Raw genomic sequence first — 17,283 nt, 5'->3', positions numbered from 1 at the left:
GGTCTATGACTGGCCCAAATTCTATCTCTTTGATATTTCCATTCTACTTTGAAATTGTCATTTTGGATAACTGGCAAGATTTCAGAGTTAAACGTTGAATAGAAGTTTGGGCATGTTGATCAGCATCAAAAACCATGCGGAGAAGGTAGTCCCATGAGTTCGTAACAAAACTCATTTTTTACGTCACATTTTCAAGTCTCAACGTGCAGCCTTACAACATTGCAATTCGTTTTTGCAGGGAATTAACTAGTTCGGATTAATGTATCACTCATTTGTTCCATGAAACAAGTGTTAAAATAAAATGATCCGATGGATAAAAGCTTGAGGGAGTAAAATGGTAGTTTTTTTTTCCTTTTTAATAAGGACTTTTATTTTGCTTGAACAATTCAGAATTGGTTTCATATTTGCACGACATACCAATATTTACCTCTGCCACTGAAGGTAAATGGAAGTTATGTTTTCACCCGTCGTCCGTTTTATTTGTGACCAGGATATCTCAAAAAGTTATGCATGCATTCGGATGAAATTTGGTGGACAGGTTGGTTTTGTGACAAGGACAAACTGATTATATTGTGGTGAAGATCTGGATCCAGACACAAGAATTTTTTCAGCGATTCTTCACCATTAAGAGATAGGGACAGACACGATATATTGTTGTGGTGCCGGGTCTCGGTGGTGAGCGCGACCGCTAGTGGGAGCAGTAGAGTCGTCTCCACCGAACACCCGGAATTTAGGTCGTACCTTTCAGATAAATCCGAAAGGTCACGGGTCCTTTATCGGACCGAAGATCGCCAATAGGTCGACCACGTGGGGAAGGGTCAATTGCCAATTTAAATATACCTAATTACCCACATCGTCAAACTAATGGGGAAATTCACCCTCGGCAGGATATGCGCGATCCGGGTCGTTACCGAGCCGGATCCGAGATGTAACCCGAGCGGAGAGTTCCAGAAACCTACCGGCCAATTGCATGATTACGGCAACAATGAGGCCTCCTAATTCCTGTTCGCAGCGCGGCAAACCAATGATAGAAAGGACAAAGACGAGCTGGGACATTCAACAAGAGGGGATTTATTTACAATAATGGGCAAAAACCAGTAAGGGAGACAAAGAGCAGATTACAACTGAATATATTCCAATGTACAATAACGTAAGCACTTAATGATTCTACTTAGCAGACTGGGCCCACACACACACACACACACACACGCACAAAAGAAATGGGCTGGCCGGCCTTTATTGATGCCCCCCAGCTCAGAGGGAAGGTGAGCCAGAGGTGAGAAGCTAGCTTTGACCTTCCCGCCTCGTGCGGCCCTTGACGATCCGGCTCAGCGGGACTCGAACCCACAACTCGATGCCGCTGCAAGCACCGGGTACAGAGGGCAGTGTCGGCTCCAGCACGCTCCGGCAAGCAACAAGCCAGCGAGTGCCAGCAGACAAGACAGGCAGGCAATCCTCTGTGGGACAGACTCGCAGGCAGGTGATCCTCCGCAGGACAGGCTCAAGGGAAAAAGACCGACGATCCTCCACGGGACAGGCTCGCAGGCAAGCGATCCTCTCGGGGCAGGCTCAAGGGAAAAAGACCGACGATCCTCCATGGGACAGGCTTGCAGGCAGGCGATCCTCTCAGGGCAGGCTCAAGGGTAAAAGATGGACGATCCTCTGCGGGACAGGCTCACAGGCAGGCGATCCTCTTGGGGCAGGCTCAAGGGAAAAATACGGACGATCCACCGTGGGACAGGCTCAAGGGAAAAAGACGACGGACGATCCTTCGTGGGACAGGCTCGCAGGCAGGCGATCCTCTTGGGGCAGGCTCAAGGGAAAAATACAGATGATCCTCCGTGGGACAGGCTTGCAGGCAGGCGATCCTCTTGGGGCAGGCTCAAGGGAAAAATACAGACGATCCTCCGTCGGACAGGCTCGCAGGCAGGCGATCCTCTTGGGGCAGGCTCAAGGGAAAAATACTGACGATCCTCCGTGGGACAGGCTCACAGGAAGGCGATCCTCTCAGGGCAGCCTCAAGGGTAAAAGACCGACGATCCTCCGTGGGACAGGCTCACAGGCAGGCGATCCTCTTGGGGCAGGCTCAAGGGAAAAATACTGACGATCCTCTGTGGGACAGGCTCACAGGAAGGCGATCCTCTCAGGGCAGCCTCAAGGGTAAGAGACCGACTTTCCTCCGTGGGACAGGCTCACAGGCAGGCGATCCTCTTGGGGCAGGCTCAAGGGAAAAATACGGACGATCCTCCGTGGGACAGGCTCACAGGAAGGCGATCCTCTCAGGGCAGCCTCAAGGGTAAGAGACCGACTTTCCTCCGTGGGACAGGCTCACAGGCAGGCGATCCTCTTGGGGCAGGCTCAAGGGAAAAATACGGACGATCCACCATGGGACAGACTCAAGGGAAAAAGACAACGGACGATCCTCCATGGGACAGGCTCGCAGGCAGGCGATCCTCTTGGGGCAGGCTCAAGGGAAAAATACAGATGATCCTCCGTGGGACAGGCTTGCAGGCAGGCGATCCTCTTGGGGCAGGCTCAAGGGAAAAATACGGACGATCCTCCGTGGGACAGGCTCGCAGGCAGGCGATCCTCTTGGGGCAGGCTCAAGGGAAAAATACTGACGATCCTCCGTGGGACAGGCTCACAGGAAGGCGATCCTCTCAGGGCAGCCTCAAGGGTAAAAGACCGACGATCCTCCGTGGGACAGGCTCACAGGCAGGCGATCCTCTTGGGGCATGCTCAAGGGAAAAATACTGACGATTCTCCGTGGGACAGGCTCACAGGAAGGCGATCCTCTCAGGGCAGCCTCAAGGGTAAAAGACCGACGATCCTCCGTGGGACAGGCTCACAGGCAGGCGATCCTCTTGGGGCAGGCTCAAGGGAAAAATACTGACGATCCTCCGTGGGACAGGCTCACAGGAAGGCGATCCTCTCAGGGCAGCCTCAAGGGTAAGAGACCGACTTTCCTCCGTGGGACAGGCTCACAGGCAGGCGATCCTCTTGGGGCAGGCTCAAGGGAAAAATACGGACGATCCACCATGGGACAGGCTCAAGGGAAAAAGACGACGGACCTCTTTGCACACAGCCGCGCTTCTCTTAACCCCCCCCCCCCCCGACGAAACTCGCCTCTGGATTGGCCGGTTCATCTCAGGCCATCCGCTCGTCATTCGTGATTTGTCTGGGGGGGGGGTGGGGGGTGTGGCGAGTATCCTCGCGGCCCGTCCCCCTTGAGAGGCATTCCTCCTTCTTTGGGCGACGTGCCTCCGCATTTGCTGGAACACGGCGTACATCGCTCACGCTTTGCCCATTGGCTGAAGGCAACACGTCTTGCTCGACCCTGGAGCGGAGCCAATGCATAGGAGCCTAACCAGAGTGGGGGGCAGTACTCCATCAGGCTGTGCACGAAAGCTTTGCATGGGGTCAGCAGCTCAGGTGTGCCAAGGAAGGACTTTGCACGACGGAGGTTACCCAGTCCGTGACTGGCTTTGGAGGCCAGCTTGGAAATGTAGCTTTCCCAGGAAAGATCATGGCAGATAATGACACCCAGAAACTTGAAGGAAAGGTCTTCTTCAAGAGGATTGTTGAGAAAGTATATGGGGGCAGGAGGGGGGCGGGTTCCAGATGGTCCTTTCGGAGAGACATAGTGAGAGTGTGAAATTTGTCAGGGTTCAAAGACATGTTCCACGTGTTGGACCAGTTTGTGATGTTACCCAGATCTGCAGTGAGCGAAGAAGCTGCTGCTTGTCGGTCTGAGGGATGATAGATGGTACGGCAGAAGATGGAGTCATCAGCAAAGAGATAAAGAAGATTTTCCAGAGAGTCGGAGAGATCATTGATGAAAATCAGAAAAAGAACAGGGCCCAGAACATTGCCTCGAAGAACTCCAGCCTGGACAGGAGAGGGGATGAGAGAACTCCATTTCGGGTGACACGTTGGCTCCAACAGGAGAGGAAGTCTGTGAGCCATGAGTGTAGATGTCCTTGGATACCATAGGAAGAGAGTTTGCTAAGCAGGGCAGGGTGCCAGACCATATCAAAGGCACGTGATGTGTCTCAGGAGATGGCTCTGATTTCATTTCTGGCATTGAGGACCTCCATCCATTGTGGGGAGAGCAGAAGCAGCACATCCACAGTAAAGTGACCTGGTCTGAAGCCAAATTGATGATCGGAAATCATGCCATTGGAGAAGAGGAAGGAGTTAATGTCTGAAACGATGATGGATTCCATAACCTTGCTGATGATTGGAAGAAGGCCGATTTCTCTGTTGTTGCAGGGATATGTTTTTCTCCCTTTGTTATGCAAGGCAGTAATGTTTGCTGATTTCCAAGCAGATGGCAGATGACCTTGAGCAAATGAGAGGGTGAATAGAATGGAGAAAGTGTGAGAAAGAGCAGCAGAGCAGGTTTTTAGGACACATGGGCTGAAGCCATCTGGACCGGTAGCAGAATCAGAGTCGAGGTTTGACAGCAAGCTCTCCACCTTGTCAGGAGTAAAGGACAGAGTCCAGGAACAGCTGGGTAAGGTGGGGACAGAAAGTGATGGGTTTGGGACACAATATTTTGAAGCAAACACGGAGTTTCGGAATTCAGCCTTTTCACGTGTAGCATCAGCTGTGCGGCCATTTTAGGTGAGGGAGAAACAGACTTCACTCAATGCCACCACAATTTGGAGGAGGGAGAGAGGTTTGAGAGTTCAGACTTAAAATTCGAAAGATGGTGTTTTCTGGCTCTCCTGAGGGTAGACACACACTTGTTATGTTCTTTGTGGAAGGAACTGAGATTGCCTTTTGTGGATTAGCCTTCCATGAGGTGAAGGCAAGTTGTTTCAGGCCAACTGCCTTGCCACATGCTTCCATATGGGGGAGAGAGGGCAGTGCAAGGTGAGTGAAGAATAGAGTCTTTGATGAAGAGAGCAACTCTACCGCCAGGACGAGGCTCAGGTCTGTCATACCGGAGGAGGGAGTAACCACGGAGAGATACTTGGGAGTCAGAGAAGTCTTGAAGGAGGAAAGTTTCTGTAAAGCAGAATATGTCTGACAGTTTGTCAGTGGCAACCTGTATGGAAAGATCTGTCAGGTTTGAGTGAAGGCCCCGGATGTTTAAGGAAGAAGGAGGGGAGGAGTATTTGGGTGCAGGGGAGGGGAAGTGATTGAATTCATTGACCTGACATGCAAATCCTCTTCAAATTTCAAGTCAATTGGATGAAAATTGAGGATTTTATAAATTTCACAAGGCTGTTGACCTTTTTACCTTTTGACCTCAAAATCAATCGGCTTATTGCTTTTGACCAACTCTACCTGGTGATGAATTTTTGTAAAGATTGGATGAAAAGTGTGACCCGTCAGTGATTGGCATGCAAACAAACAAATAAAAAACCAATGTCACCCGCAGGGTGACCCGTATCTTGCCAAAAGGTGACCACGTGTGATTTCTTTAAGGTCACACTGAGGTGAACAGAGCTGCTATCCACCAGGAGCGACTCCTTGAGGAATATCTGCCTACGAGAGATTCTGATGAGAATCGTTCTACAGAGTAACCATGAAAAATATGCGTTTGCCTCATAACGTCACCAAATGACGTCATAATGTCTCAAGCTTGACATATCTAGAAAGCACTCATCGAGGTGTTCAATTTGAGGTACTACATGATATGGTTCCTAAAACTTGAAAATTTGACCTTGGGGTCAAATATGTTTGACCATAGGCGCTAACCATGAAGGTCAAGGCCAATCGCCACCAAAAATTAATCAGCTGAGCGCCAGACCATGAACTATATTCCCATGAAGTTTGAAGACGATCCGATCAAAATTACTCAAAAAATAAGGGTTTCGTCGACTCCCCTGATTTGCGACAAAGTGACCTTGACCTTCAAAATTTTGTGCACTGAAAGGGACCTCTATAGGCCTCTGATATGCGAAGTTACAAAAATTTCCAATGATAACTGTTCTCTGCAGAATTTTTTATACGTAATTACAGACAAACAAAAAAAAACAAACAAAAAAAAACATATGAAGGTCAAGGCCAATCGCCACCAAAAATTAATCAGCTCAGCGCCAGACCATGAACTATATTCCCATTAAGTTTGAAGACGATCCGATCAAAATTACTCAAAAAAATAAGGGTTTCGTCGACTCCCCTGATTTGCAACAAAATGACTTTGACCTTTGACCTTGACCTTCAAAATTTGATGTGCTGAAAGGGACCTCTATAGGCCTCTGATATGCGAAGTTACAAAAATTTCCAATGATAACTGTTCTCTGCAGAATTTTTCATACGTAATTACAGACAAACAAAAAAAAAACAAACAAAAAAAACATATGAAGGTCAAGGCCAATCGCCACCAAAAATTAATCAGCTCAGCGCCAGACCATGAACTATATTCCCATTAAGTTTGAAGACGATCCGATCAAAATTACTCAAAAAAATAAGGGTTTCGTCGACTCCCCTGATTTGCAACAAAATGACTTTGACCTTTGACCTTGACCTTCAAAATTTGATGTGCTGAAAGGGACCTCTATAGGCCTCTGATATGCGAAGTTACAAAAATTTCCAATTATAACTGTGCTCTGCAGAATTTTTTATACGTGATTACAGACAAACAAAAAAAAATAATAATAATAATTAAAAAAAAACATACAAGCTGACTAACATATCTTGCAAAAACTTAATTTTGGCAAGATAATAAACAAGAAAAAGACAAAGTACAGAGCACGATACTTGCAAAATCCACCCCTTCGGGAAAGGTTGCCGCGGATACATCAAATTGTCTATTTCATTAAGATTAAAATTGACAATCTTAATCAAAGTTCAGGTGAATCAGATGAAAATTGATTATATTTCAGATTGAAATTGATGCGTTCAGAATTGTGACCTTGAGTTGACCTTTGACCTTTTGATGTGAAATATAGTTGGTTTCCCAATTCATTGATGTACTATGCAATTGCTGTTTAATTTTCAAGTCAATCGGATGAAAATTGATTTTTCAGACAAAAATTGATGATTTTAGAAGTTTGACCTTTAGTTGACCTTTGACCTTTTGATCTAAAAAAGAAAAAAGAAAAATAGTTGGTTTCCCAATTCGGTGACGCAATATGCAAATCCTGTTCAAATTTCGGTAAATCGGATGAAAAAAATGACGATTTTAGAAATCTGACCTCAAGATGACCTTTGACCTCAAAATCAATAGGCTTCTCAGTTGAGACTACCTCCACAATTTGGTGAAGTTTCGTGAAGGTCGGTTTTAAATTGTGACCTGTAGGTGATTGACAGGCAGACAGGCAGGCAGACAGACAGGCAGGCAGACAGGCAGGCAGATAGACAGACAATAATGCACAAAACCAACCACGTAGTAAATAACAAACGGACACAGATGCAACACAACACCCTCTCCTGTCGCGAGGGGAACAAAGGAGTATCATTGCAGGTTATGAACACGTTCGTACCAGTCAACGTCTTGTCCGGTTGAATCCTTGCAGGAGAAAGCGAGTGCACGGTTGCAGAACGAGAGAAGCAGGCTCAAAAGGGTGTAACACAGCATCGGTGGCATGATCTGCAAAACAGCACAGCAGAGCACACATGTGATGGTGACGGCGTCCTCGCATGGGAGTGGGAGGGGCTTCCTCACATGGGAGTGGGAGGAGCGTCCTCACATGGGAGTGGGAGGGGCTTCCTCGCATGGGAGTGGGAGGGGCTTCCTCGCATGGGAGTGGGAGGAGCGTCCTTACATGGGAGTGGGAGGAGCGTCCTCACATGGGAGTGGGAGGAGCGTCCTTACATGGGAGTGGGAGGAGCGTCCTCACATGGGAGTAGGAGGGGCGTCCTCACATGGGAGTGGGAGGGTGTCCTCGTCTTGAGGAGGGGTGAGGAGTCTTGAGGAGGAGTAAGGAGTCTTGAGGGGGGTAAGGAGTCTTGAGGAGGGGGTGAGGAGTCTTGAGGATGAGGTAAGGAGTCTTGAGGGGGTGAGGAGTCTTGAGGAGGAGGTAAGGAGTCTTGAGGGGGGGAGAGTCGAGAAATCTCACATGGGGACGAGGAGGAGGGGCGTCCACGCGTGGGAGTGGGAGGGGCGTCCTCGTCTTAAAGGAGGGGGTGAGGAGTCTTGAGGAGGAGGGTAAGGAGTCTTGAGGAGGGGGTGAGGATTCTTGAGGAGGAGGTAAGGAGTCTTGAGGGGGAGAGTCGAGAAATCTCACATGGGGACGAGGAGGAGGGGCGTCCTCGTCTTGAGGAGGGGGGTGAGGAGTCTTGAGGAGGGGGTGAGGAGTCTTGAGGAGGAGGTAAGGAGTCTTCAGGAGGGGAGAGTCGAGAAATCTCACATGGGGGCGAGGAGGAGGGGCGTCCACGCGTGGGAGTGGGAGGGGCGTCCTCGTCTTGAGGAGGGGGTGAGGGGTCTTGAGGAGGGGTCTGGGTGAGGAGTCTTGAGGAGGGGTCTGGGTGAGGAGTCTTGAGGGGGGGTGAGGAGTCTTGAGGGGGGAGAGTCGAGAAATCTCACATGGGGACGAGGAGGAGGGTCCTCGTCCGGTGGTCCGCGCATTCCCACGGAAGTAAAACTTGCAGTATTCGAACGATTTACCTTTTACAAACAAACTCACTTACTCCCCGTTCGGATGATTTACCTTTTACAAACTCACAGTTCGGAGAATCGATGACTTCCAATTAGTTATTGCAACAACGTTGGGATTATACGGACTCGACGAACCCGAAAAACAAGGAAGCAAATCTGTTTCTTTATTACGATGAACTTCCTCCCCGACTCGACATGTTCAAACTTATTTTGTTTGAAGAACACGTGACCGCCTCAAACTATCTGGCTCCTGTTAGTGTTGTTGCTGTTGTGCGTTTTACCGACATCTTTACATCCGAAGGAAGTTTTCTGTTTCATCGGAAAACAAAAACATCCACAGGAAAGACACGTGAACACGAATTTCTCGCTCATAACGAAGATCGACTTCTTTATTTCGCCAAAAACAAATTCCTTCCGGAAACAAAGAACTCAACGTGACATGAACGCACGTGGTGTGTGGGGGGCGGGGGGGGGGCTGCGAGATTCCACTCCGGGAAAGGGAATTCCTGACCAACAATGAACTTGTGTAATATCTCACGATCCACATCCACTCGAACACACTCATGGCGGATCTTTGCCACAACGAGTTTGTTTATTATCGAATAACAACTGTTGTGGAGCGAATCATGATTATGTAAATGTCTTGAGATGATGATGCGACTGGGACCAACGACTGGGACCAATGACTGGGACCTGCGACTGGGACCAACGACTGGGACCTGCGACTGGGACCAACGACTGAGAGTAACGACTGGGACCAATGACTGGGACCTGCGACTGGGACCAACGACAGGGAGCAACGACTGGGAGCAGCGACTGGGACCAACGACTGCGACCAACGACTGGGAGCAACGACTGGGACCAACGACTGGGAGCAGCGAGCCAGTGCGATCATTGGTCTCACTAGTGTTTTTTTTTCTTTTTCTTTTGCCGTACTTGCAGATTAAATAATGTTATAAACACATCGCGAAGGTTTTCATGTCTTTGTCTTTAAAAAAACCGAAAACTTGTTTATGATTAGAATTACGGTGAACAGTGCGATTTTGGAGGTGGGCCCACTCAACTGTCATCTCCCGACTTCATATAATGAACAGACGAAAACCCCCCATTACAAACCTTGCTGCCCAAACCCTGGTTCAAAACCGTGCTGCCCAAACCCTGGTTCAAAACCGTGCTGCCCAAACCTTGGTTCAAAACCGTGCTGCCCAAACTCATGTTCAAAACCGAGCTGTCCAAACCTTGGTTCAAAACCGTGCTGCCCAAACCCATGTTCAAAACCGTGCTGTCCAAACCCTGGTTCAAAACCGTGCTGCCCAAACCCATGTTCAAAACCGTGCTGCCCAAACCTTGGTTCAAAACCGTGCTGCCCAAACTCATGTTCAAAACCGAGCTGTCCAAACCTTGGTTCAAAACCGTGCTGCCCAAACCCATGTTCAAAACCGTGCTGTCCAAACCCTGGTTCAAAACCGTGCTGCCCAAACCTTGGTTCAAAACCGAGCTGTCCAAACCCTGGTTCAAAACCGAGCTGTCCAAACCTTGGTTCAAAACCGAGCTGTCCAAACCCTGGTTCAAAACCGAGCTGTCCAAACCTTGGTTCAAAACCGAGCTGTCCAAACCCTGGTTCAAAACCGTGCTGCCCAAACCTTGGTTCAAAACCGAGCTGTCCAAACCTTGGTTCAAAACCGAGCTGTCCAAACCCTGGTTCAAAACCGTGCTGCCCAAACCCTGGTTCAAAACCGAGCTGTCCAAACCCTGGTTCAAAACCGTGCTGCCCAAACCCTGGTTCAAAACCGTGCTGCCCAAACCCTGGTTCAAAACCGTGCTGCCCAAACCCTGGTTCAAAACCGTGCTGCCCAAACCCTGGTTCAAAACCGTGCTGTCCAAACCCTGGTTCAAAACCGTGCTGCCCAAACCCTGGTTCAAAACCGAGCTGTCCAAACCCTGGTTCAAACCCGTGCTGCCCAAATCCTGGTGACTTTGAAGGGGACATTCTTTCCCAAATGATTAGCATCCCAACCCTGATGATATTCCTGTCTCCTGGCTTTATTGCCCTAATGCAGGAAGGGCTTTTTGACAGCAACTCTCCCATGGAGACCACTTTTGAGAAGAGACCCTCTGACGGTCGATGGTCCACTTGAACCCTTGATATCTGTCTGTGCCAGTTTTTATTATGTTCAGCACTTGAAATTTTTTCTATTTCTTCACGAACTTGTCTGAAGCATTACTGATTGGTTCTGCTGACTTTATTTGGCCTTCCAATTCTTCATCAATTTTTAACTTCTCCAGCATCATTATTCTTCTGTAGTGTTGTTGAAGATTTGGCGGCGCTTAACAGCACCGCCGTCTCAGGGGTTATAAGGCTGGCTAGTTCGGCACAGGTCTCGGGTCACGCGCCTCAGATCACGATACCAAAGTACCCCTGTGCCTTGCCAGTTGGGGATATAGACCCCGGCTGCAGACTGGGTTTGATCAGAGACCGAGCGAAGTCTGCCACAGTCCATAGCCAGTTTGGTTTTAAATACAAATCGAGCGATTGTTCTTCAGCATGACACTAATAAATTCAATGCGGCAACTTTCGAATGAATCAGCCAGATTTCATGGGGGAACCCAGGGGAACACGACACAAGCAAAGCATTTACGACAATGTGATAATTAATCTATAACCCGCTCTTATCTCGGGAGCTACTGATACGGGTTTCGAAGGGAGCCCGAGCAAAATAAACCTTAGGCCTGGACAACATGCATACAAGACACGGAGTACTTGGTGGTGCCTCATGGACGAGAGGAAAAGTGTCGAAGGCACGAATGCGGCTCGTGACAAGCCGATGGTGTCGGATTCGAGCGTCCAGCTTGAGCATGTTGCGTGGCAAGATGGCCGCGACGACGTCCTTTTGCGGCACCGCTCACGCACACAGCCTCGGTGTGTCCAGCCCCTCGGAGGTCGACGGCACAAGAGAGAAAGATCCGGTGTGTGTTCCAGCTGGTTTTTCACAAGGTCCAGTATGCGAATCCAGGCCTGGCCTGCACACCAGACCAGGCCAAATCTGGGTGTTAGACTCCGCAGGCGGATCGACGGAATGAAAAGACGTGTTCTAGCCGCGCAGGGAGAAAGGACAGTCAGAGACCCCGCGGCTGGACTCAGGATGAACCTGGGGATGACCTGCATGCTGGATCCATGGCCAAGGAGGAACAGCTCACCGAGTTACTCCTCACGAAGCAGATCACAGACCGGACAAAGCAGTTCCTCTTGCCTTTTGGGTGGGCTTTTCGGACCACTCCCGGGGACACGTTATTGGTCCATCGTTCGAGTTTGCAGCAGCTCTCCGCCAATGGGCCGCCGGCACGTCTTGTTGACTGGCTCTGTCAGGGTGCTGGGTGGGGGCTGGTTAGGAGGGAGGAAGGAAAAAGAAGGTGCCTCTCGGTACACCACCACTTTACGAACACTGGACAGCCTGCTACACCTCCCGACACACATGTAACGTCCGATTACCAAACAACCTGGCCAAACATGCATTTAAGGGGGGATCTGGGCTAATCCTATATTTAATGACCCACTAAGAGCCCATTTCCGCAACAATATTGCTTGAATGCCAGACCTGGAAATACCTGTTTTGCAGGATATTTCTCTCTGGGAATTGTCTTCTTGATGTAAAACTATTATTTTGAGTCACGTCGAGTTTGATATATTGGACATCGTGTAGGCTTATATTACTCGCAAGAGAGAAATGATGAATTAGTGAAAAAGATGTGGTGGTCTGGTTCATAGTACTGTATGTCACTTTTGCATAGTACTGTATGTCAAAAAATATAATTTCTCAACGTGTGCACTGTGACTGGATATATGCTAATCACATTTAGTACTCACTTTAGTGGGGACAAAATGCCATAAAATATTTTGTTGCTGTCTTTGTTGAATACATGGCAACTGGTTAAGGACAACGATGACGTAGCCCTCCTAAACCAGTTGCTGTCTGGCAGACCCTCCCATCTACTTTCTTAACAATCCTCTTGAGGAAGTTCAGTCCTTCAAACTCCTGGGTCTCCCAGTCATACATGATCTTTCTTGGGCAAACCACATTTCAAAGTTGGCCTCCAAAGCCAGCCAACAATGGGCATCCTTTGTCGTACAAAGTCCTTCCTTGGCCCACCTGCCCTCCTTTCCGCCGACAAGGCTTTCATCCGCATCTTGAGGGAGTATTACTCTCCCCTCTGGACTGGCTCCCCTGCCTCACATCTTGCTCAGCTCGCCGACGTGGAAACCAAATCCGTCAAGATTATTGGATTCTCCCACGATGAAGCTGATTCTATGGGTCGATCAATTTGCCATTGCAGACAGGTCAGTGGTTTCTCTGTCTTCAACCACCTCCTTTCTGGTCTTGCACCTTCTGCTCTTTCTGTGCTTTATGTCCCCCAGGTTCCTGCAGGGCACAAACGGTCCACCATCAACTGCCTTCTGATGAAATACCTAAATCCAGGATCATTGCTCACCTCCACTCATTTGTTCCTCTATTTTTCCTGCCTGTGGAAGCAACTCATACTTTGTGACCAATGATGTTAGAGTTAACAACAAAGTATTCTCTATGTGATGGGAAGTCCCTCTTGTATTTAAAGTTTCGCATCGATCGGACATGCAGTTGCAGCGAAAAACATTTTTAAAGCAAAAATATATAATTACAGACGGGCATTGCAAAAGTCTCGCATCCCCTAAAGCAGGGGTCGGGAACATGTGGCTCGCGAGCCAGGTGTGGCTCTTTTGATGATTGCATCTGACTCGCAGATAAAATTGGAGTTTGAAACTTTGAAAGCCCAATATTTCTCGCGGAAGCTTTACCTATAGTTTGAATGGTGTCGTGCTTCATTCACGTGCAGAGCTGAACTTGGCAGAAGGAGAGAAGAAAAAACGCCTCCGAATTGGCTGAAGCGGTTTTTGTTTTGTCCAGTCATGCGGCCGAGGCGACTAGTGATTTCGGTTCCTCCAATGACGTGCCGCCGCCGACACGCGTCACGGAATTCATCTTGACCAATCACGCGCCACCGCTGAGGCGACAGCATCCCAGAGTCGGCCGGCCGCGCCGCACCTCTCGAGTATATAAGCCCGTGCGCAGGCCAGCCAGACTCACTATTTGCCAAGCCCCAGTTGGGTCAACATCCATCTCTCTCTCTCTCTCTCTCTCTCTCTCTCTCTCTCTCTCTCTCTCTCTCTCTCTCTCTCTCTCTCTCTCTCTCTCTCTCTCTCTCTCTCTCTCTCTCTCTCTCTCTCTCTCTCTCTCTCTCTCTCTCTCTCTCTCCCTCTCTCCCTCTCTCCCTCTCTCCCTCTCTCCCTCTCTCCCTCTCTCCCTCTCTCCCTCTCTCCCTCTCTCCCTCTCTCCCTCTCTCCCTCTCTCCCTCTCTCCCTCTCTCCCTCTCTCCCTCTCTCCCTCTCTCCCTCTCTCCCTCTCTCCCTCTCTCCCTCTCTCTCGCTCAAAGCTAACCCTTCGACGAAGAAGATGGCGAAAAGAAAAAAAGATGAGGAGTATCGTACATTTCAGGACGAATGGGCCGAAGAATTCGCCTTTGTGGAGAGAGCAGGTTCTGTGGTGTGTCTAATTTGCAATGACAAAATTGCATCGATGAAACGGTCGAATATAAAGCGGCACTTCGACACGCGCCATGCTACCTTTGCATCAAAATACCCTGCGGGAGACAGCAGAAAGAAAGCGTGCCAAGAGCTACTGAGCAGGATGCAAGCCAGCCAGCAGCAACTCCGCGTATGGACCCGGCAAGGTGACTATAATTCCGCCAGCTTTGCTAGATCTTTAGCAATAGTGAGGAACGGAAAACCATTCACAGATGGCGAGGATGCTAAAACGTTCATGCTGGATGTCGCCAATGAACTTTTTGATGATCTTCCGAACAAAGACAAGATAATCAAACGGATACAAGACATGCCTCTGTCGGCAAGAGCTGTTCATGATCGTACCATCATGATGGCAAACCAAGTGGAGGAAACGCAAGTGAAGGACATAAATACAGCGCCGTTCTTTTCCCTGGCTTTGGATGAGTCAACAGACGTAAGCCATTTGTCGCAGTTCAGTGTGATTGCAAGATATGCTGCTGGTGATACACTGCGCGAAGAAAGTCTTGCTGTTCTGCCAATAAAAGGGTCCACAAGAGGTGAGTATTTATTCAAGTCTTTCATGGAGTTCGCTCAAGAAAAAATCTACGAATGGATAAACTTATCTCGGTGTGTACTGATGGTGCTCCGTGTATGGTGGGGAAAAACAAAGGATTTGTGGCGCTTCTCCGTGAACATGAAAATAGACCCATCCTAAGTTTCCATTGCATTCTACACCAGGAGGCACTTTGTGCTCAGATGTGTGATGGGCAGCTTGGCGAAGTGATGTCGCTGGTCATTCGTGTGATCAACTTTATTGTTGCCCGAGCCTTAAATGGTCGCCAGTTTAAAACACTGCTGGATGAAGTTGGAAATAACTATCACGGTCTGCTTTTGCACAGCAATGTGCGTTGGTTGTCAAGAGGGAAGGTGCTTAGCCGTTTTGCGGCTTGCCTGAACGAAATCTGGACTTTCCTTGAAATGAAAGGGATTGAGCATCCTGAGCTAGCCGAAACTGAGTGGCTCCTCAAGTTTTACTATCTCGTGGATATGACTGAACATCTGAACGAGCTCAACGTGAAAATGCAAGGCATTGGAAATACAGTGTTATCCCTTCAACAAGCCGTGTTTGCTTTTGAAAACAAGCTGGAGCTCTTTATCATGGATCTTGAAACAGGTCGTTTACTACATTTTGAAAAACTGAGACAATTTAAAGATGCATGCACAGCAAGTGAGCCCACTCAAAACTTTGATCTCCACCAGTTAGCTGGCTTCACATCCAGTCTCCGACAGTCATTCAAAGCACGCTTTGGAGAATTTCGTAAGCACACTCGTCTTTTTAAGTTCATCACCCATCCAAACGAGTGTTCACTGAACACAGCCGACCTGAGTTACATTCCTGGTGTCTCCGTTAGAGATTTTGAAGCAGAAGTGGCTGACCTGAAGGCCTCAGACATGTGGGTGAATAAGTTCAAGTCACTGAATGAAGATTTGGAAAGAATCGCACGACAGAAAGCGGAGTTGGCGAGCAAGCACATGTGGACAGAAATGAAAAAACTTCAACCCGAAGACCAGCTGATTATCAAAACTTGGAACGCGCTTCCTGTCACATACCTCACACTGCAGCATGTGAGTATTGCTGTATTGACCTTGTTTGGATCTACGTATGCAAGTGAGCAGTCATTCTCACATCTTAAAAACATCAAGTCCAACCTACGATCACGTCTAACGGATGAAAGCCTCAACGCTTGCATGAAGCTTAACCTCACCAAGTACCAACCAGACTACAAAGCCATCAGCAAATCCATGCAGCACCAGAAGTCCCATTAATGGTGAGTATTATAACAACATTATTTAAAAGAATAAATTCAGAGGCTTATTATACTCACATTTAGTTGAATTCAGTCTTAAAATATATTATATGGCTTTCACTGAAATAGATTTCCAAATATTTTGCTTTCATGGCTCTCTGAGTCAAAAAGGTTCCCGACCCCTGCCCTAAAGGGTGAGACAAATCAACTTGTCGAGTGCTCTCCGAGTGGCTTCAGCACTCAAGCAAGCACCCTCACTGAAACGATTTATAAGGAACGGCTGGCTTGGCAAGCGATAGCTCGCTTATTTGCAATGGAACCCCCCCCCACGATATATATATATATATATATATATATATATATATATATATATATATATATATATATATATATATATATATATATATGGATAATTATTAGTCGAGGCACATCCTCTTTACGCTTTGAAATGCCCTGCACGGACACACACACGCACCCAAAATCAAAACCCCATTAAAAACCTACAATTAAATCTTTCAAGTCTTCCCAAAAACTCCTATAAAATTCCAAGGGCAGGCCTTCTGGCCCCAGAGAAACCCCTCTCTTCCCATTCAGAACCACCCACTCCACCCCCTTGAAAGAGAAACCCATGAGTGGCTCCACATTAACCAACCCATGATTCCAGCCTGACAGAAACACCTCTCTCCTATCAACATCCACTCACTCCTTCATCGAGCCAAGCCCTTCATACCTGTCTTATCTGTCTATAATTCCAGCAATCTCTGTGTGTCTGTCTGCCTGTTTGTTTGTCTGCGACCGCCGTTTCTCAACAACCGCCGGCCCGATCTGATTGAAACTTACCAGGAATATTGCCGGGGCCCCGCGGATGTGCCTTTTCAAGGTTTGATGTCAATCGGACGAGCGGTTCCCAAGTTACGGCCATTTATTTATCAACCAATGACAGGACACGGTGCAATGACATCACTATTGACGTCACAATTAAAAAAAAAAAATTTTTGCACGTACGGGCCCGCACCTACGGGCACGCACGTATGGGTCCGCACCAGTCTATAATTCCAGCAATCTCTGTGTGTGCGTGTGTGTGTGAGTGTGTGTGTGTGTGTGTGTGTGTGTGTGTGTGTGTCTGTGTGTGTGTGTCTGTGTCTGTGTGTGTGTCTGTGTGTCTGTGTGTGTGTGTGTGTGTGTGTGTGTGTGTGTGTGTGTGTGTGTGTGTGTGTGTGTGTGTGTGTGTGTGTGTGTGTCTGCGACCGCCGTTTCTCGACAACCACTGGACGTACGGGCACGCGTACGGGCACGCGAGAGCGAAGGAACGGCCTGTGTGGTTG

At 48.4% G+C, this 17,283-nt stretch overlaps 1 protein-coding gene across 4 annotated transcripts in view; it reads right to left on the bottom strand.

The window, feature by feature from the left end:
* LOC147025198 (deoxyribonuclease-2-alpha-like) overlaps window positions 1-8,796 on the bottom strand; it is a 31,359-nt gene extending 22,563 nt beyond the window's left edge. Inside the window, exons 1-2 of one of the 4 annotated variants that reach the window (XM_085885906.1) lie at window positions 8,607-8,796; window positions 7,440-7,546 (exon numbers count right to left, since the gene is read on the bottom strand). In XM_085885906.1, coding sequence (XP_085742032.1) covers window positions 7,440-7,543 — 104 coding nt within the window. In that variant the 5' untranslated portion in view covers window positions 7,544-7,546; window positions 8,607-8,796. Of the gene's footprint in view, window positions 1-7,439; window positions 7,547-8,015; window positions 8,036-8,183; window positions 8,316-8,482 lie in introns of those variants that run through there. The other 3 variants (XM_085885905.1, XM_085885907.1, XM_085885908.1) reach the window with 3 other exon arrangements.
* Window positions 8,797-17,283: the final 8,487 nt, after the last annotated feature.

The sequence above is a fragment of the Eptatretus burgeri genome, chromosome 6 (assembly GCF_056783735.1).
Source record: "Eptatretus burgeri isolate ZD-2024b chromosome 6, Ebu_testis_v1, whole genome shotgun sequence".
Taxonomy (NCBI): domain Eukaryota; kingdom Metazoa; phylum Chordata; class Myxini; order Myxiniformes; family Myxinidae; genus Eptatretus; species Eptatretus burgeri.
This window is presented reverse-complemented; position numbering and strand designations above follow the sequence as displayed.